Source organism: Lagenorhynchus albirostris, chromosome 11 (assembly GCF_949774975.1).
Source record: "Lagenorhynchus albirostris chromosome 11, mLagAlb1.1, whole genome shotgun sequence".
In the NCBI taxonomy this organism is placed as follows: Eukaryota; Metazoa; Chordata; class Mammalia; order Artiodactyla; family Delphinidae; genus Lagenorhynchus; species Lagenorhynchus albirostris.
The window spans coordinates 9,962,550-9,982,568 of record NC_083105.1 but is presented as its reverse complement, the minus strand read 5'-3'; the positions used below and the strand labels follow the sequence as shown (position 1 = coordinate 9,982,568).

General features: G+C 44.4%; 1 protein-coding gene across 9 annotated transcripts; it reads left to right on the top strand.

Moving 5' to 3' along the window:
- The first annotated feature begins 125 nt into the window (after window positions 1-125).
- Window positions 126-15,060, top strand: CBY1 (chibby 1, beta catenin antagonist). 9 transcript variants are annotated; one of them, XM_060164705.1, is made up of 7 exons: window positions 3,640-3,656; window positions 9,017-9,097; window positions 9,260-9,474; window positions 11,778-11,980; window positions 12,825-12,930; window positions 13,016-13,134; window positions 14,394-15,060. In XM_060164705.1, the coding sequence occupies exons 3-7, from the start codon at window positions 9,456-9,458 to the stop codon at window positions 14,472-14,474; spliced, it is 528 nt and encodes a 175-aa protein (XP_060020688.1). In that variant the 5' UTR covers window positions 3,640-3,656; window positions 9,017-9,097; window positions 9,260-9,455; the 3' UTR covers window positions 14,475-15,060. The 9 variants fall into 9 exon arrangements, with proteins under 9 accessions (XP_060020696.1, XP_060020690.1, XP_060020691.1 ...); XM_060164708.1 differs by lacking the exons at window positions 3,640-3,656; window positions 9,017-9,097 and adding an exon at window positions 157-239 and having other exon boundaries at window positions 9,260-9,365; XM_060164706.1 differs by lacking the exon at window positions 3,640-3,656 and having other exon boundaries at window positions 8,505-9,097; window positions 9,260-9,365.
- The last annotated feature ends 4,959 nt before the right edge of the window (window positions 15,061-20,019 follow it).

The window sequence follows — 20,019 nt, the reverse complement described above, 5'->3', positions numbered from 1 at the left end:
GGGGGTAGTCCTCAAGAGTTTCTGGTGCTTTGCGTAGGCTCGCTCTGGGGATCGTGCCGTGTCGGGTACCCCCACCTTCCTCGGTGGTAGAGCCCGGCGGGGCTGCGTGTGCGCGTGCGCGCGGCCCGCGGACTGGAGGCCCTGGCGGTCGAGGTCGCGGCGGGGGACGTGGCCTCTGCTGGGTACCTAGCGGGAGGTCGGGGGGTTCTCTTGGAACCTCAGCTTCTGGGGCACGTCAGGTACGTCTCCGAGCCCGGCGTCGCCCGAGGGCCAGAGGAGGGTTGGGACCCCCGGGCGTTCCCCAGGGGACCCAGGGCCTCTCCGCAGCTGGGGCAGCCGGAGGGCGCGGAGCAGGGGGCGGGGGCCGGGTTTACCGCAGGCCCGTCACCTCCTTTATCCAAGTGTGTTTCCTCCTTTGTAAATTGGGGTGGTAGTTCCTCTCATAAGTCAGCTGTGAAGGTGATTAACGAGAGCTTGCGAACGAACGTTTGTTTGCTACCGTTAGTTTACAGCCCTGGGTGGGCGTGTACCTGCGTGGCTTATACTTGGTTGGCTCTGAACTCTTCGAGAATCCGATGAAAGCCAGAGACTGCTTCCTCACCTTCTTGTTAGATTAAAATAAGATAATGTATTTTATGGCCCATTGCAAACTGTAAAGCGTTGCACAGTGTTGAAGTGATTACTATCATCCGCTCAGAGGAGTAGACCTTATTTGAAGCCCAATTCCACCGCCTTCCCACGGCGTGACTGGGAACAAGTTACTTAACTTCTCTAAGCTTCAGTTTTCTGATCTGTAGACAGGAACAAACTACTTGATCTACTTCTGCCAGGGTTGTTGTGAGCATCAAGTGCGACAGTTTTTTAAAAACACTAAAGCACAAAACAGTCTGTGAGTGGGTACTGTTGTTATGCCTGGGGCCCAGGGAAGGTAAGTTGCAGGGTCCCACTGGGGTTGAGAAGCCGAGCAATGGTTGGAACCTAGAAGCTCTCCTTTGTGCTGAGCCCTTTCTCTCCAGGGAGTTTCACTGGAAAGAAGGCTTCCTTGGGCCAGGGGTACAGCTGGGACCTCTTGGTTCATACTAATGTTCTAGGATCCCAGGATCTCAGCCAGAGCTGTTTGTGGATGAGTGGATCTGACTTAAAAGCTAGTCCAGACCCTTCCTTTTCCTCATCTGTAATATATTGGTGATGGTGCTTGGCTTAAGTGTTGTGAGAATTAGTGAGGTCATGCGTGAAGTGCCCTGTTAAAACCTGGAGGAATAAAGTAACTTGGCCGGGGTTTAGCCGGCAACTGAGGGGCAGAGCCAGGCCTAGAACTTGGTCTGTTGTGTCCAGGTGATATGCTCAGGCTTAGTGCTCTTAGCACCACTGTGGGCTTTGCAAGAACAACTTGGCTTATTTTTCCTTCTTCAATTGGTCTCCAGATCTTGGAGGGGCAGGGACTGCTTTTTATCTGTTTTTTTTGTTCATTTGTTTGGTTTGTTTTTTCATAAGTAATATATGGATATATTATCATTGTAATAATTCAGTAAATCCAGAAATATATTTCTTTAATATAACTTTATATTGTAACATGAAATTGCCACTATTTGGCTTTTTTTTTTTTTTACCTTTAAAATGGCGAATTCAGGGAATTCCCTGGTGGTCCAGTGGTTAGGACTCGGTGCTCTCACTGCCAGGGGCCCAGGTTCCATCCCTAGCTGGGGAGTTAAGATCCTGCAAGCTGAGCGACTCGGCCAAAAAAAATTAGAATTAAAATTAAAAGTTTTTAAAAATGGCAAATTCAGTTGAGTCAGCCATCCTACTTCCTTTCCCAGATTTAACCAGTGTGCAGTTTATCCCTCCAAATCTTTTTTATTTAGCGACCTATATGCTCGCTTTTTATTATCTTTTTGTCTTCTCATGTGAGATTATAGTATACATATTGTTCTGTCGCTTGCTTTTTTTAAAAAAATTAATTAATTAATTAACTTTTGGCTGCGTTTGGTCTTCGTTGCTGTGGGCAGGCTTTCTCTGGTTGCAGCGAGCAGAGGCTACTCTTTGCTGCGGTGCGCGGACTTCTCTTTGGACTTCTCAAGCCACTTCTCGTGACTTCTCTTGTTGCGGAGCACAGGCTCTAGGCATGTGGGCTCAGTAGTTGTGGCTCTTGGGCTCTGGAGCGCAGCCTCAGCAGTTGTGGTGCACGGGCTTAGTTGCTCTGCGGCATGTGGGCTTCCCGGAACAGGGCTCGAACCCATATCCCCTGCATTGGCAAGCAGATTATTAACCACTGCACCACCAGGGAAGTCCCTCGCTTGCTTTCTTAATGTTAGAGTGGTCCATGTACAGCTGTCTCTCTGTCTTTACTTGACGTCTAGGACTCCCTTATAAGAATGTGCCACGATGTATTTGGCTACACCAACCATTAGTAGGCATTTTGAATTGTTTCTTATTTTTCGCTGTTATCAACAATAGAGAACATATGTGTGAACATGTCCAATTCTTTCTGGAGGAGAGTTTTTAGAAGCGTGGGCACATGAAAAACTTCGCTAGCTTTTGCCTAATTGAAAAAATGATAGCATCTTATGTTTCCACGAAGAGTAAATGAAAGTATCTTTTTCTCCATACCCTCACCAGCATTGGATATTATTGAGCTCTTAAATTTTGCCAATGTGATGGATGAAAATGCTTCCTTTTATGATGTACCCCACAAGGTTTTTTAAATTTTTCTTTTGATGTTTTTAATTAAAAATTTTTTAATTTAAAAAAAATTTTTGAATTAAAAAAATTTTTTTTAATTAATTTATTTATTTAATACATTTATTTATTTATTTATCGCTGCATTGGGTCTTCATTGCTGCACGTGTGCTTTCTCTTGTTGAGGCAAGTGGAGGCTACTCTTTGTTGCGGTGCGTGGGCTTCTCATTGTGGTGGCCTCTCTTGTTGCGGAGCATGGGCTGTAGGCACACGGGCTTCAGTAGTTGCAGCACGCGGGCTCAGTAGTTGTGGCTCGTGGGCTCTAGAGTGCAGGCTCAGTAGTTGTGGTGCATGGGCTTCGTTGCTGCGCGGCGTGTGGGATCTTCCTGGACCAGGGATCGAACCCATGTGTCCTGCACTGGCAGGAGGATTCTTAACCAGTGTGCCACCAGGGAAGTCTCCCCCACAAGTTATTAATACAAGGATAATTTGGTATACATCTTTAGCCAGCTGACCATGGCTGTGGACCTTGGGAAAATTGGATAACTTCTCCGAGCCCTACTTTTCTCATCTCTGATATGGACAGGAAAATTACCTTATGGGGTTACTACAGGGAATAAAAGAAATATATGAAGTGTGCCTAGCATTGTGTCCAAACCCTAGTGGATAAGCAGGAAGTGATATTAGTTAGTTTTTGTTGTGACCTTTTCTTTTTTGAGTTAAAAATCTTTCTTCCTGGATATTCCCATTTCATTCCTGATCCGCTCTCTGTAGACATAAGATTAATTGTCTTCCCTCTTCCACCCTTTTTCTTCTCTCCAGCAGAAACAATGCCAGGGGCTTCCACTGTGTTTTGGATGACATGATAGCATAGCTTCAAATTCCCTCATCATCTTAGTCCTCAGTGATGTCCTGTCCACCACCAAGCTGGAATGATTCTGGTTTGTCCAAGTCCTAAAGTGTCAAATGCCATCTTCCAGGTTGTGGGTCTACCGCTATTTGTTGTTGTTGTTGTTGTTTTGAATTTTATTTATTTTTTTATACAGCAGGTTCTTATTAGTCATCAGTTTTATACACATCAGTGTATACATGTCAATCCCAATCGGCCAATTCATCACACCACCACCACCACCCCCCCGCCGCTTTCCGCCCTTGGTGTCCATACATTTATTCTTTACATCTGTGTCTCAATTTCTGCCCTGCAAACCAGTTCATCTGTACCATTTTTCTAGGTTCCACATATATGCGTTAATATACGATATTTGTTTTTTCTGTCTGACTTACTTCACTCTGTATGACAGCCTCTAGATCAATTCATGTCTCAAAAAATGATCTAATTTTGTTCCTTTTTATGGCTAAGTAATATTCCATTGTATATACGTACCACATCTTCTTTATCCATTCGTCTCTCGATGGTCATTTAGGTTGCTTTCATGACCTGGCTATTGTAAATAGTGCTGCAATGAACATTGGACTGCGTGTGTCTTTTTGAATTATGGTTTTCTCTGGGTATATGCCCAGTAGTGGGATCGCTGGATCATATGGTAATTCTATTTTTAGTTTTTTAAGGAACCTCCATACTGTTCTCCATAGTGGCTGTATCAATTTACATTCCCACCAACAGTGCAAGAGGGTTCCCTTTTCTCCACACCCTCTCCAGCATTTGTTGTTTGTAGATTTTCTGATGATGCCCATTCTAACTGCTGTGAGGTGATACCCTCATTGTAGTTTTGATTTGCATTTCTCTAATAATTAGTGATGTTGAGCAGATTTTCATGTGCTTCTTGGCCATCTGTATGTCTTCTTTGGAGAATTGTCTATTTAGGTCTTCTGCCCATTTTTGGATTGGGTTGTTTGTTTCTTTAATATTGAGCTGCATGAGCTGTTTATATATTTTGGAGATTAATCCTGTGTCCGTTGATTCATTCGCAAATATTTTCTCCCATTCTGAGGGTTGTCTTTTCGTCTTGTTTATGGTCTCCTTTGCTGTGCAAAAGCTTTGAAGTTTCATTAGGTCCCATTTGTTTATTTTTGTTTTTATTTCCATTACTCTAGGATGTGGATCAAATAAGATCTTGCTGTGATTTATGTCAAAGAGTGTTCTTCCTACGTTTTCCTCTAAGAGTGTTATAGTGTCCGGTCTTAACATTTAGGTCTCTAATCCATTTTGAGTTTATTTTTGTGTATGGTGTTAGGGAGTGTTCTAATTTCATTCTTTTACATGTAGCTGTCTAGTTTTCCCAGCACCACTTACTGAAGACACTGTCTTTTCTCCATTGTATATCCTTGCCTCCTTTGTCATAGATTAGTTGACCATACATGTGTGGGGTTATCTCTGGGCTTTCTATCTTGTTCCATTGAGCTATGTTTCTGTTTTTGTGCCAGTACCATATTGTCTTGATTAGTGTAGCTTTGCAGTATAGTCTGAAGTCAGGGAGTCTGATTCCTCCAGCTCCGTTTTTTTTCCTCAAGAGTGCTTTGGCTAGTCGGGGTCTTTTGTGTCTCCATACAAATTTTAAGATTTTTTGTTCGAGTTCCATAAAAAATGCCATTGATAATTTGATAGGGATTGCACTGAATCTGTAGATTTCTTTGGGTGGTAGAGTCATTTTCACAATATTGATTCTTCCAATTCAAGAACATGGTATATCTCTCCATCTGTTGGTATCATCTTTAATTTCTTTCATCAGTGTCTCGTAGTTTTCTGCATACAGCTCTTTTGTCTCCCTAGGTAGGTTTATTCCTAGGTATTTTATTCTTTTTGTTGCAATGGTAAATGGGAGTGTTTCCTTAATTTCTCTTTCAGATTTTTCATCATTAGTGTATATAGGAATGCAAGAGATTTCTGTGCATTAATTTTGCAAACTGCAACTTTACCAAATTCATTGATTAGCTCTAGTAGTTTTCTGGTGGCATCTTTAGGATTCTCTATGCATAGTATCATGTTCTCTGCAAACAGTGCCAGTTTTACTTCTTCTTTTCCAGTTTGTATTCCTTTTATTTCTTTTCCTTCTCTGATTGCCGTGGCTAGGACTTCCAAAACTATGTTGAATAATAGTGGTGACAGTGGACATCCTTGTCTCCTTCCTGATCTTAGAGGAAATGCTTTCAGTTTTTCACCACTGAGAATGATGTTTGCTGTGGGTTTGTCATATATGGCCTTTATTATGTTGAGGTAGGTTCCCTCTATGCCCACTTTCTGGAGAGTTTTTTTCATAAGTGGGTGTTGAATTTTGTCAAAAGCTTTTTCTGCATCTGTTGAGATGATCATATGGTTTTTATTCTTCAATTTGTTAATATGGTGTATCACATTGATTGATTTGCGTATATTGAAGAACCCTTGCATTCCTGGGATAAATCCCACTTGATCATGGTGTATGATCGTTTTAATGTGTTGTTGGATTCTGTTTGCTAGTATTTTGTTGAGGATTTTTGCATCTGTGTTCATCAGTGATATTGGCCTGTAGTTTTCTTTTTTTGTGACATCTTTGTCTGGTTTTGGTATCAGGGTGATGGTGGCCTCATAGAATGAGTTTGGGAGTGTTCCTTCCTCTGCAGTTTTCTGAAAGAGTTTGAGAAGGATAGGTGTTAGCTCTTCTCTAAATGTTTGCTAGAATTCACCTGTGAAGCCATCTGGTCCTGGACTTTTGTTCGTTGAAAGATTTTTAAACACAGTTTCAATTTCATTACTTGTGATTGGTCTGTTCATATTTTCTATTTCTTCCTGGTTCAGTCTTGGAAGGTTATACCTTTCTAAGAATTTGTCCATTTCTTCCAGATGGTCCATTTTATTGGCATAGAGTTGCTTATAGTAGTCTCTTAGGGTGCTTTGTATTTCTGTGGTGTCTGTTGTAACTTCTCCTTTTTCATTTCTAAGTTTATTGATTTGAGTCCTCTCCCTGTTTTTCTTGATGAGTCTGGCTAATGGTTTATCAATTTTGTTTATCTTCTCAAGGAAACAGCTTTTAGTTTTATTGATCTTTGCTCTTGTTTTCTTTGTTTCTATTTCATTTATTTCTGCTCTGATCTTTATGATTTCTTTCCTTCTGCTAACTTTGGGTTTTGTTTGTTCTTCTTTAGTTCCTTTAGGTGTAAGGTTAGATTGTTTATTTGAGATTTTTCTTGTTTCTTGAGGTAGGCTTGTATAGCTATAAACTTCCCTCTTAGAACTGCTTTTGCTGCATCCCATAGGTTTTGGATTGGCGTGGTTTCATTGTCATTTGTCTCTAGGCATTTTTTGATTTCCTCTTTGATTTCTTCAGTGATCTCTTGGTTATTTAGTAACGTATTGTTTAGCCTCCATGTATTTGTGTTTTTTACGTTTTTTCCCTGTAATTCATTTCTAATCTCATAGCGTTGTGGTCAGAAAAGATGCTTGATATGATTTCAATTTTCTTAAATTTACTGAGGCTTGATTTGTGACCCAAGATGTGATCTATCCTGGAGAATGTTCCGTGTGCACTTGAGAAGAAAGTGTAATCTGCTATTTTTATATGGAATGTCCTATAAATATCAATTACATCTAACTGGTCTGTTGTGTCATTTAAAGCTTCTGTTTCCTTATTTATTTTCATTTTGGATGATCTGTCCATTGGGGTAAGTGAGGTGTTAAAGTCCCCCATTCTTATTGTGTTAGTGTCAATTTCCTCTTTTATAGCTGTTAGCAGTTGCCTTATGTATTGAGGTGCTCCTATGTTGGGTGCATATATATTTACAATTGTTTTATCTTCTTCTTGGGTCAATGCCATGATTATTATGTAGTGTCCTTCCTTGTCTTTTGTAACATTCTTTATTTTAAAGTCTATTTTATCTGATATGAGTATTGCTACTCCAGCTTTCTTTTGATTTCCATTTCCATGGAATATCTTTTTCCATCCCCTCACTTTCAGTCTGTATGTGTTCCTAGGTCTGAAGTGGATCTCTTGTAGACTGCATATAGATGGGTCTTGTTTTTGTATCCATTCAGCAAGCCTGTGTCTTTTGGTTGGAGCATTTAATCCATTCACGTTTAAGGTAATTATCGATATGTATCTTCCTATGACCACTTTCTTAATTGTTTTGGGTTTGTTTTTGTAGGTCCTTTTCCTCTCTTGTGTTTCCCACTTAGAGAAGTTCCTTTAGCATTGTTGTAGAGCTGGTTTGGTGGTGCTGAATTCTCTTGGCTTCTGCTTGTCTGTAAAGCTTTTGATTTCTCCATGGAATCTGAATGAGATCCTTGCCAGGTAGCGTAATCTTTCCTGTAGGTTCTTCCCTTTCATCACTTTAAGTATATCATGCCACTCCCTTCTGGCTTGTAGAGTTTCTGCTGAGAAGTCAGCTGTTAACCTTATGGGAGTTCCCTTGTATGTTATTTGTCATTTTTCTCTTGCTGCTTTCAGTAAGTTTTTCTTTGTCTTTAATTTTTGCCAGTTTGATTACTATGTGTCTCGGTGTGTTTCTCCTTGGGTTTATCCTGTATGGGGCTTGCTGCGCCTCCTGGACTTGGGTGGCTATTTCCTTTCCCATGTTAGGGAAGTTTTCGAATATAATCTCTTCAAATATTTTCTCTGGTCCTTTCTCTCTCTCTTCTCCTTCTGGGACCCCTATAACACGAGTGTTGTTGCATTTAGTGTTGTCCCAGAGGTCTCTTAGGCTGTCTCCATTTCTTTTCATTCTTTTTTCTTTATTCTGTTCCGCAGCAGTGAATTCCACCATTCTGTCTTCCAGGTCACTTATCTGTTCTTCTGCCTCAGTTATTCTGCTATTGATTCCTTCTAGTGTAGTTTTCATTTCAGTTATTGTATTGTTCATCTCTGTTTGTTTGTTCTTTAATTCTTCTAGGTCATTGTTAAACATTTCTTGCATCTTCTCGATCTTTGCCGCCATTCTTTTTCCGAGGTCCTGGATCATCTTCACTATCGTTATTCTGAATTCTTTTTCTGGAAGGTTGCCTATCTCCACTTCATTTAGTTGTTTTTCTGGGGTTTTATCTTGTTCCTTCATCTGGTACATAGCCCTCTGTCTTTTCATCTTGTCTGTCTATCTGTGAATATGTTTTTTGTTCCACAGGCTGCAGGCCTGTAGTTCTTGCCTCTGCTGTCTGCCCTCTGGTGGATGAGGCTATCTAAGAGGCTTGTGCAAGTTTCCTGATGGGAGGGACTGGTGGTGGGTAGAGCTGACTGTTGCTCTGTTGGGCAGAGCTCAGCAAAACTTTAATGTGATTGACTGCTGATGGGTGGGGCTGGATTCCCTCCCTGTTGGTTGTTTGGCCAGAGGCAACCCAACATTGGAGCCTACCTGGGTTATTTGGTGGGGCTAATGGTGGACTCTGGGAGGGCTCACACCAAGGAGTACTACCCAGAACTTCCGCTGCCACTGTCCTTGTCCCCACGGTGAGCCACAGCCACCCCTGCCTCTGCAGGAGACCCTCCAACACTAGCAGGTAGGTCTGGTTCAGTCTTCCCTGGGGTCACTGCTCCTTCCCCTGGGTCCCGATGCACACACTACTTTGTGTGTGCCCTCCAAGAGTGGAGTCTCTGTTTCCCCCAGTCCTATTGAAGTCCTGCAATCAAATCCCACTAGCCTTCAAAGTCTGATTCTCTAGGAATTCCTCCAACCGTTGCCAGACCCCCAGGTTGGGAAGCCTGACGTGGGGCTCAGAACCTTCACTCCAGCGGGTGGACTTCTGTGGTATAAGTGTTCTCCAGTCTGTGAGTCACCCACGCAGCAGTTATGGGATTTGATTTTACTGTGATTGCGCCCCTCCTACCGTCTCATTGTGGCTTCTCCTTTATCTTTGGATGTGGGATATCTTTTTTGGTGAGTTCTAGTGTCTTCCTGTCAGTGATTGTCCAGCAGCTAGTTGTGATTCTGGTGTTCTTGCAAGAGGGAGTGAGAGCCCGTCTTTCTACTCTGCCATCTTGGTTCAGGGCTCTCTACCACTGTTTTCTTTGTTTGTTTGTTTTTTGCGGTATGCGGACCTCTTCCTACCAGGGAAGCCCTCTACCACTGTTTTTAATCAGAAGCACACACTAGTAAAACTCTAATGAGCACACACCTCTAAATGTCTTATTTATTTATTTATAAGTCGTTTATGCATATATTTCTGTACAGTGTATATATGTATTGTAAAGCTTCCAAAGAAGCTTCTAAACTTTTATCATTAATTTTAGTGATGTTAATTTCTGCATCACTGAAAACAGCACAGAATTTCTTCTTCATTTTCTTGCTAATTTTGTTGCTTCATTTCTTGCTAATTGTGATGAATTCCTACTTTGAGTTATCGTTTAATGATAGTTGACATAAAACATTGTTTCAGATAGTCTTGAGAAATTCCCTCTTTTTTTGGCCAACTTCCTGTCAGATATGATAAACTCATTACTATTTCTATCTCATAATGTGGTGAAGGAAGATTTTTATACCTAAGAGTAGGAAAAGTGAGAGCTGTGGTTCTTTCTTTTTGCTCACCTGTGCTTTCATTATTGTTATCATCAGTCTACAGTTTTTTAGAGGGAATCTTTTTTTTTTTTGCAGTACACGGGCCTTTCACTGTTGTGGTCTCTCCCGCTGTGGAGCACAGGCTCTGGACGCACAGGCTTAGCGTCCATGGCTCACGGGCCCAGCCGCTCCGCAGCACGTGAGATCTTCCCGGAACGGGGCACGAACCCGTGTCCCCTGCATCGGCAGGCAGACTCTCAACCACTGCGCCATCAGGGAAGCCCGAGGGAATCTTTTTAAGCTATTTGTGTATTACACATTAAAATTGGGTAATACATGGGAAGAAATGAACCATGACCCTGCCCTACACCACATACAAAAGTTAATTGCAGATGAGTCATAGTCCTAAATGTGAAAGCTGCAAGAAGAAAATTTCCAAAAGTTAATATATGAAAATATCGTGACCTTAGGCAAAAATTTCTTAAATAGGACACAAAAACACTAATCATTAAAAAAATTTTTTGATAAGTTAGATTCCATTAAAATTAAGAACTTCTTTAATCAAAAAAGAACCAATAGGACTTCCCTGGTGGCGCAGTGGTTAAGAATCTGCCTGCTAATGCACGGGACACAGGTTCGAGCCCTGGTCCTGGAAGATCCTACATGCCGCAGAGCAACTAAGCCTGTGCGCCGCAACTACTGAGCCTGCTTTCTAGAGCCCGTGAGCCACAGCTGCTGAGCCCTTGTGCCACAGCTACTGAAGCCCATGCACCTAGAGCCTGTGCTTCACAACAAGAGAAGCCACTACAATGAGAAGCCCGTGCACCACAACAAAGAGTAGTCCCCTCTCGCTGCAACTAGAGAAAGCCCGTGCTCAGCAACGAAGACCCAATGCAGCCAAAAATAAATAAATAAAATTTTAAGAAAAATGAAAAAAACTTAAAAAGAAACCAATAAAAAAGCAAAAAGAGGCTTCCCTGGTGGCACAGTGGTTGGGAGTCCGCCTGCCGATGCAGGGGACGTGGGTTCGTGCCCCGGTCCGGAAAGATCCCACATGCCGCGGAGCGGCTGGGCCCGTGAGCCATGGCTGCTGAGCCTGTGCGTCCGGAGCCTGTGCCCCGCAAGGGGGGAGGCCACAACAGTGAGAGGCCCACGTACCGCAAAAAAAAAAAAAAAAAAGGAAAAAGGCAAGTCCCAGGAAAGGCTTCATTTCTTGAAAATGGAGTATATATAGAAGCTGTTGCCCTAGCTGTGAGTCTTACCAGTGTTCAGGAATAAGTAGGATCACATGCCTTGCCCTAGAGTGTAACTCTGGTAATGCCAATTTGTGACAAAACTTAAGACAGGCCAGTTAGGCACTTGCCTGTGGTTAACATGAACTGTGGAGCCACACAGACCTGCATCCTAATACTCACTCACACTTAGGACCTTAGTCTTTCTAAACCTCATCTGTCAAATAGGTATAGGAAGAGGAACTAAACAAAGAGTGGCTGTGAGGCCTGAGATATTGCCAAGGTTTTGGCACTATGCCTAGCACATAGTAAGCACTCAGCACATGGGAGCTGAGGATTGTTACCCAGGATTGTTAATGGCCACGTGATGAGATGTGTGTTTTCATGATTCTGGGACAGGGGCGCAAGGTCACTGACCCAACTCTTTGTATCCCTGACTTTTTCTGACCCTAGGAGAAGAGAGCATTGACCTTTCCTTCATCAGGCCAAAGATGCCTTTCTTTGGGAGTACATTCAGTCCGAAGAAGACGCCCCCTCGGAAGTCTGCGTCTCTCTCCAACCTGCATAATGTGAGTGTCAGCATGGGGCTCGACCTGGTGTGCAGTGTGACTGGAGCATCGAGCCTGGTTTCTTATGGAAAGTGTGGTCCTCCAGAGGTATCCTCGTGGGAGGGCATCCTTTTAATTCATATTATTGTTATTGCTGAAAACATTTTTAAACTCTTTTTTGGGAATTATTGTCAGAGCTTGTTGAAGAACCTTAAAAGGTAGTCGTCCTCATTATCATTTTGGGGACCAAATGATGTTATCCAATCTGACTTCACTTGACTCCCAAGACCTGTCCAGGAATCAGTTTTACTCATGTCTAAGAATCAAATTTATTCTCAAAGGATGATGTTTTGCTATCATTAAGAGCGTTCAGAAGGATATATCACAGCTCCAAAGACAGTTTCTGAGCTCCTTGAGGGCAGAGGGGTTGCATTCATTTCTGTATATCCAGTACCAGTCCTGGTGCAGGGTGGGCGCTCAGTGAGCTGTAGAAGCACTGAAAAACGCATTAAAGAACAGCTACTACTACTCCTTGGGCCTTAGCATTTTATGCCTTTTCCAGGACATACGTAGCTCCATAAGAAACAAATGATAGCTCGGGCTTATTACATTTAAAAAGAATTTTTCACTTTATTCAAAATTTACAGTAGGATTTCTTAAACTGCTAAGTGCCCTGTACGTACAAAATAATTCAGTTTACAAATTTCAGCATATATAGCTTTTCCAGAAAATATCTATGGTATAAAGCTGTACGTTTCTTCTCTCTTACAGTTTAGAAGTTTGGGGGGTACCTTATTTAATTTTCTGACTTAAAAACAATTACTAAATGTGCTGGGTGATGATTATAGAGAAGAAATGAGGTGTTGGGATCATACCGTTAGCAGAAGAGGTGCTGGGCCTCGAGCCCCTGTGCTCCGGCCTCCTGAAGCCAACATGCGCCTCTCCCCCACAGTTAGATCGGTCGACCCGGGAGGTGGAGCTGGGCCTTGACTATGGAACGCCCACTATGAACCTGGCCGGGCAGAGCCTGAAGTTTGAAAACGGGCAGTGGATAGCAGGTGGGCTGCATTTCCTACCATTTTGCCCAGCAAGATGGTGGAAGGAACCCCCGCCTTGTGACTGCTGCCTGTGTCCTTCCACCAGAGACAGGGGTTAGTGGAGGTGTGGACCGGAGGGAGGCCCAGCGCCTCCGGAGGCGGAACCAGCAGCTGGAGGAAGAGAACAATCTCTTGCGGCTGAAGGTGGACATCCTGCTGGACATGGTGAGGAGGGTGGTGGGGAGGGAAGCCTTGGCTTTCTTTAGGCAGGTCCACTGCGAGTCCTTTCAGCCAGCCCACACCTCTCGAGTGCCAATTTGCTCAGGTACATTGCTGTGGATCCAAAGATACAAAACCAAATCAGACACAGTCCCCACCCCCCAGGGCTCCCAGTCTAGTGGGGAGATAGACAGTAAACATAGTGACAGTGCCTCATGGTAAGGGCAGTGATTAAAGTCTTCCCACGGCCTGGTATCCGCACATGGGAGAGAGAGATTCATTCTGTCCAATCGGGAGGATGTTGCAGGGGAAGGGATATTTGAGCTGAATGTGGAAAGATAATGGTGGGAATGGAGCCTGGGATGAAGGCATTCAGGAAGAAGGACAGCCTGCTCCGGGCTGGGCGAGGTCCTGCACCACGCAGCCATTAGTCAGTGCCCCGCGCAGACCTGCCGACGGGCACTCTCTGCGTTGGCATCGGCTTCCTGTGGCTTTTAAAAACCCAACAACCTTTTGAGCCTAGGGCTGTGTGTGACGGTTGGTTGAGAGGCAGCAGAGCACACACTGCAGTGGTTAAGAGCAGGTGTCTAGAGCTAAACTGCCCAGGTCCCTGGCCCAGCTCCACCACTGGCTGTGTGACTTCAGGCAAGTTACTTAACTGCTCTGTATCTGTAAGAAACGTAGTATCTTCAGCAATAAAATGGGCGCGATAGTAGGATCTACCTCATTAGTGAGTTAATAATATAAGCAAAGCTCTTGGAATAGCGTCTTACTCAGGAAGTGCGGCTCCTCTGTTTCACAGTAAGCCGACCTCTGGAGTTTGTGTCTCTCCGTCCCTGCCTGGAGTGTCTTCCACCCTCTCCTCTAAAGACCACTGAAGGATTCTGATGCGGGAAGTGGCATGCTTTTTTAAACGTTTTTATGTGAGCCACGACTCAGAAGCAACTTAGACCTTAGTCCTTTAACCTTAAAATCGCCAATATTTGCCTTTTTCATCCCCTGAAACCTGGTGTCCTTCGCGCAGTGAGTGCCACGCAACCCTAGGTGATCAAAAATGTTGATAGAATGGATGGTAAATGTTCTTCAAGTGCTTGAGGCCCTGGGTCATCAGGAGGTTACTTTCTGCCCAGTTACCAAGGGCTTCCCGTCGGCAGCGTTAAGGGAAATGCCGTGGGGCTTCTCCCAGCGCGCAGGGCTGGCCTTGCCAACCTGAAACGTAGCCCAGAAACGTCCTTCTTTATAACGGTTTGCTGCTCTACTTCCAGCTCTCTGAGACCACTGCTGAATCCCACTTAATGGAGAAGGAGCTGGATGAACTGAAGAGTGTCAGCCGGCGGAGAAAATGAAGACCCCAAAGCCACCCGTCAGGTGCACACGGGGAAACCCTTCGTCAGAAGAGGAGGATGTGGCTGAGGGAATTTTTAACCAAACTAGTGGATTAGGTCCTGGGAGAGAGTATCATATAACGGGGCCAAAAGGCACTGGCCCCCTTAGGTTGGCAGTAGGAAGGTGACAACGTGGTGGATTCCAGGCCAGTCCTGTGCTTCACAGCACAGGGAGGCCTCCTCAGGGAGGTCTGGGGTGACGGAGGCCTTTGGTGTCCTCCAGTTACTTAACACACCAACGCCCGTGGCCCAGGCTCACGCTTATCGGGCGGAGTTCGTCGTATCATCCCCTCACACTGTTGTGTGTGGTGTGGCATCAGGTGTACAGAGCCTTGTTGTTAGGGGTCTCAGGTAAGAAGGTCTCCTGGTTCTCTGCCCTTCAGGCCACTCTCTCCCTCCTTTAAAGAATACTTGTTCCCCAAATCCACAGCCTCCTCTGGCGTCAGCTCCTCAGCAGCAAGCACCGCCCTCCCACGGCAACGCTATATTTTTGTGCTACTTTCCTGTCTACCCTACTTTTTTAAATTAAATGATGTTCTATAATCTCTCTCTGGCCAAAGTGACTGAGAAGAGAAACATCAGTTCTTGAAGAAGTAAGTAATGGAGGCTGGGTTCTAAGCTTCCGGTGCTCCATCCAAAGACAGAACTTTTAGGTTGTGGGGGAAGGTCACCGTTGCAGAAGAAGCGTTCCAGCTTCCTGGGCGTCGGCAGAGGCTGGTCTGGAACAGAGCAGTCTCTCTGCTCAGATTCCCCTGCCTTCCTCTTGCGGGGTGTTGGAACTAGCCTGGACCGGGCAGGGACCGAGTGGTTGGGATGGGGGCCTGGTTTCCTGGAGTGGGAATCTGTGTCTTCGAGTGAGCTGGGCTTCTCTGGCTGGGCGAGGGAGCCAGCCAAACGCAGTAAGAGGGAGTCGAGCTTCCAAAGTCAAGGGGGAAGGCACTGAGGGTGGGGACACAGAGCCCCAGGCTTTAGACCAGGGATGGCTGCTAAGGTCAGAACACCTGTTTCCCACCTGGACGGGGCTCAGGATGTTGCTTACACTCTCATTTCCTCCTCAGCTCAGCCCTGTGGAGCAAGGCCTCTCAGTCAGCGTGCCTATTGGCAGATAAGGAAGCAAAGCCCAGGAGGTTCAGAAACTGGTCTAGGATCAGACAGCGGAAGTGTGGGAGCCTGCTGATTCCCGGCCCACATTGAAAGAGGGGAGCTGGGTGGGGGGCTGCCTCAAATGGAGGCCACCCTCAGGGCCAGCTCCATGGGGGATGGATAGAGAAGCATGATCTGTAGCCCCAGCCCATAACCTTCCTTCCCGATCATAGGAGAGACTAATTCAGAAGACATTGGAAAAGGATGTTATATGAGGGTGTAAATCTTCAGGTGCAGATAATAGGCGCAATTGAGTTTGCTTATTCCTAGACCAGTATCATTAGCAACCATTTACCCTGCACCCTGGATACCAGACATCTGTAGACAGTCCCCCGACTTATGATGGTTCAACTTAAAATTTTTCAACTTTATGGTGGTACAAAAGTGATACGCATTTAGTATAAACTGTACTTCGAATTTTGATAGTTTTCCGGGCCAGCAAAATGCAATATGATGCTCGTGATGCGAGGCAGCGGCAGTGAGCTGCAGCTCCCCATCAGCACGCAGTCACGAGGATAAACAGTCAACACACTTAAAACCAGTCTGGACCCAGACAACCACTCTGTTTTTCATTTCAGTACAGTATCCGAAAAATTACATGAGATATTCGACACTTTTTGTAAAATAGGCTTTGTGTTAGATGATTTTGCCCGCCTGTAGGCTAATGTAAGTGTTCTGAGCACATGTAAGTTGGCTAAGCTACGATGTCTGGTAGCTTAGGGGTATTACATGCATTTTCGACTTATATTTTCAACTTATGATGGGTTTATTGGGACATAAACCAAAGAAGGGCTATATTTCTAATTCTCATGAGAATTTTTCAAGTTTGTTATCGTCATCCCCTGCTTTTAGATGAAGAAACAAGCCCAGCAGGGTGATACAGCTGGGAGGGAAGGGGCTAGAACTGAAACCTTTGGAGTCAGGAGGGGCACGTTTGGTTGTCATAGTGACATGAGTCCTGGTCCCCTCTGTACCACCACTGGCACCTGAGGGGGCTGCAGCCATGTGGGACAGCTCTGCAGTGAAGGAGGACTTGTATTTGGGGTGATGAGGGAAGCAAGCCATTGGTGAGTTTCAGCAGAGGAATGCTATGATTGACTTAACAAAAAAGATCCCTCTGGCTTCTGTGTGGTCAGAACCGACTGAAGAGCTCAAGGCTGGGACCAGGGAAGTGGCAGCAGAGGAGATGAAGTGGTCAAATTCTAGGCAGGAATTGAAGGTGGAGCCCACCATCAAATTGTAAGTTTGCTGATGGATGTGGTGTGTGATCTGAGTCAAGGATAATCCTATTAATGAAAATGTGTAAGAAATAGGAAAAAGAATCAGCTATATGTCACCACCCTAACCTTTGTTGGTTTATTCCCCACCCCCACCCCCCCCACTGAAATGCTATGTACTTTCAGGAATTCCTTGGCGGTCCAGTGGTTAGGACTCTGTGCTTTCACTGCTGAGGACCCAGGTTCAATCCCTGGTCAGGGAGCTAAGATCCTGAAAGCTGGACGGTGTGGCCAAAAAAAAGAAAAAAAAATGCTACATACTTTAAAGATTTACCTTTTTGTCCGGTACATCTATTAGGTTCTGCCTAAAATACTTCCTCCTCAAAGCCTTTATTGACCAAATCTACTACTTCTGGGGGCACCCAAGTAAATAGTGCTGTCTACTTGACATTATCATTTGTAATCACTACAATGGTTTTGTAAATTTCTGAGCTGAGTGTCAGATAAGGGAAGAACTGTTACTGAAGAGCTGAGATTGAAAGTTCTGCGGGTGTGAGGGAGGGAGTGCAAAACAAATCAGAGGAAATCTTAAGAGTTTGAGGCTTAACAAGGGGATCCGTATGCACAGTTGTACAGATATGGGCTAACGTGTATGTTCTATTGGGGAGGAGTACTTACAGCTTTTGTAAAATTCTCGAAGGGATCTACGCCCCACACTGAACCAAACTGAATTAGGAACTACTATATTACCAGTTTCACATTCTGACAAGACAGGAACAGGAAAGGTGGAAACCATGGACTTGAGGGATAGGGAATGAGAGGAGCTGGGCAGGGGTGTTTCTAGAACACCTCGTCATCATCCAGATGGCAGAGTCAGCTTTGTGCCCAGCGTGAGACATTAGCACTTACTTGATGACACCCTTACTTGTGCCTCGATTGAGGCCCCTGGGCTGGCATCAATCTTACCACATGTCTTCTTTGCTGCCACTGAGCATTTCCCCTTGAAACCTTCAGTGAAGGTTTCCCTTCTTCATCTCCAGCAGCTCCTCCTCGAATCTCTTGGATTTGGGGGAAGAAGGTGCCCCTCCCCGCCCCTTTGGGGGATTTGGGGGGGGATAGTTGTTCTGTTTTTCTTGTTGTTGTTATTACTCTTATTTTTTTTTTGCTTTTAATTAAATTGTTTTATGTGGCAAAACGCATAACATAAAATCTACCATCTTAACTATTTTAAAGCATACAGTTAAGTAATGTTAGTACATTCATTCTGTTGTACAGCCATCACCACCACCCATCTCCATAACTGCTCATCTTGTAAAACTGAAGCTGTTGTATACCCATCGGAAACGAACTCCCCATCTCCTCCTCCCTGCCAGCCCCTGGCAACCACCATTCTACTTTCTGTCTATGATTTTGACTAAGTACCCCCTGACCTGTCTGATTCCACAGGGCTCTGTCTTTCTCACTTGGCCATTTCTGGATCATCACATCCATTCCTAAGGTTTGAATACTCTGCATGGCATGATTCCCAATATTTTTTCTTATCCTTGGACAATTTTATAAACATTGAAAGAGCTCTTTCAGCCTTAAACATGGATTTTTTTTAAAAATCATGTACTGTTTGTGAATATAAACAAAATTAATTGGTCAAAGTTTTCCAGAAACTTCTTCATATTAGCATTTGTGACTTTCCACTTGGAGTTGTCGATGGAAAAAAAAAAAAGATTAATCAGTCAATCTAAGAAAGAAATGGAGGCTTTTATTTGAGCCAAATTGAGGATTATAACCTGGAGAAAGCCTCTCAGAAAGCTCTGAGAATTTTTCCACCTGTTAGAGGTCAAAGCACAGTTATATAAGTTTTTGAGACAGAGTGCTATATGTTAAATGACGTATTATTGACAGTTTACACAATCCAGATCTATGTGTACACAGGGAGTAGTGGGTCATGGGTCATCATGGCCTTCTACAAGAAGGAAGGTTATCTCCTAAGGAGATCTGGTTAATGCAGATGCACAATACACACTAAAGGGGAGGGAGGAGGCCCAAACAGGCAAAGAAAGATTTTATGTTTAAATTTTTCTTGTCTTGCCATAAAATATAAATTTTATTTCATCAGAGTCAATGATGTCTGTAGTTTCCACATAAGACTGCCTTCTCTACCCTTCAAGAGTGTTGGTCTAGGGGCTTCCCTGGTGGCGCAGTGGTTGAGAATCTGCCTGCTAATGCAGGGGACACGGGTTCGAGCCCTGGTCTGGGAGGATCCCACATGCTGCGGAGCAACTAGGCCCGTGAGCCACAACGACTGAGCCTGCATGTCTGGAGCCTGTGCTCCGCAATAGGAGAGGCTGCGATAGTGAGAAGCCCCTGCTTGCCACAACTAGAGAAAGCCCTCGCACAAGAAACGAAGACCCAACACAGCTAAAATAAATAAATAATTTTTTTAAAAAGAAGAGTGTTGGTCTTCCAGCATTTCTTAAAAGAGCCCATAAGAGAATCAAAAGCCCTTGGCATCTGATTGCCCTTGCATTTATGTAGAGCTAGCCTGTTACCAACTCTGGTTCAGCTGCTCACTGCTCAAAAGCCAATACGCATACAAGTGCTGGTTGGAAAAGAAAGCTTGCTTTATTCAGGAGGTCAGCAACCTGCGGAGAAGGCGGACTCCAAAGATTCTGGGAGAATCATTTGGGGAGAGGGTCAGAGTCTTCCTTGTCTTCCACTGTGTGCAAACTTTCTTCTGATTGGTTGGTGGTGAGGTAACAGGGCGGTGCTGCAGGAATCTTGCTCTCAGCCTGAGTTTACCATCCTCCACCTGCGTGGGGACCTTAGTTCCTGCAGAAGAACTCAAAGGTTATGTATATCTCTTGAGGAGGAACCAGGGTCGCTGCACTGTTTCTTGACTGCTCCTCCTTTGTTTCTGCTTTCCCTCCCTTCCCTGATTAGCAACTGTTTGAACCTGCCCTTTGGAACTCAGGGAAGGTCAGGGAAGCTGAAAGAAGCCTATTTCCTACAAACAAGAAACAGGGACAGGGAAAGGATTTGTACCTGGGAGGGACCCACAGGATCCTGCTTGGTTTCAAGCCTACTTTAAAAAAAAATTTAAATACATGCAAAAAGTATAATTTATAAATGTACAGCCTGACGAATTATCC

What these genes read in the sequence shown, in the direction of transcription:
- CBY1 (XM_060164705.1), top strand. An exon ending in GAAAGTGTGGTCCTCCAGAG is followed by an intron (nt 11,981 to 12,824) that starts GTATCCTCGTGG and finishes TCTCCCCCACAG; the next exon opens with TTAGATCGGTCGACCCGGGA. An exon ending in TGGACATCCTGCTGGACATG is followed by an intron (nt 13,135 to 14,393) that starts GTGAGGAGGGTG and finishes CTCTACTTCCAG; the next exon opens with CTCTCTGAGACCACTGCTGA.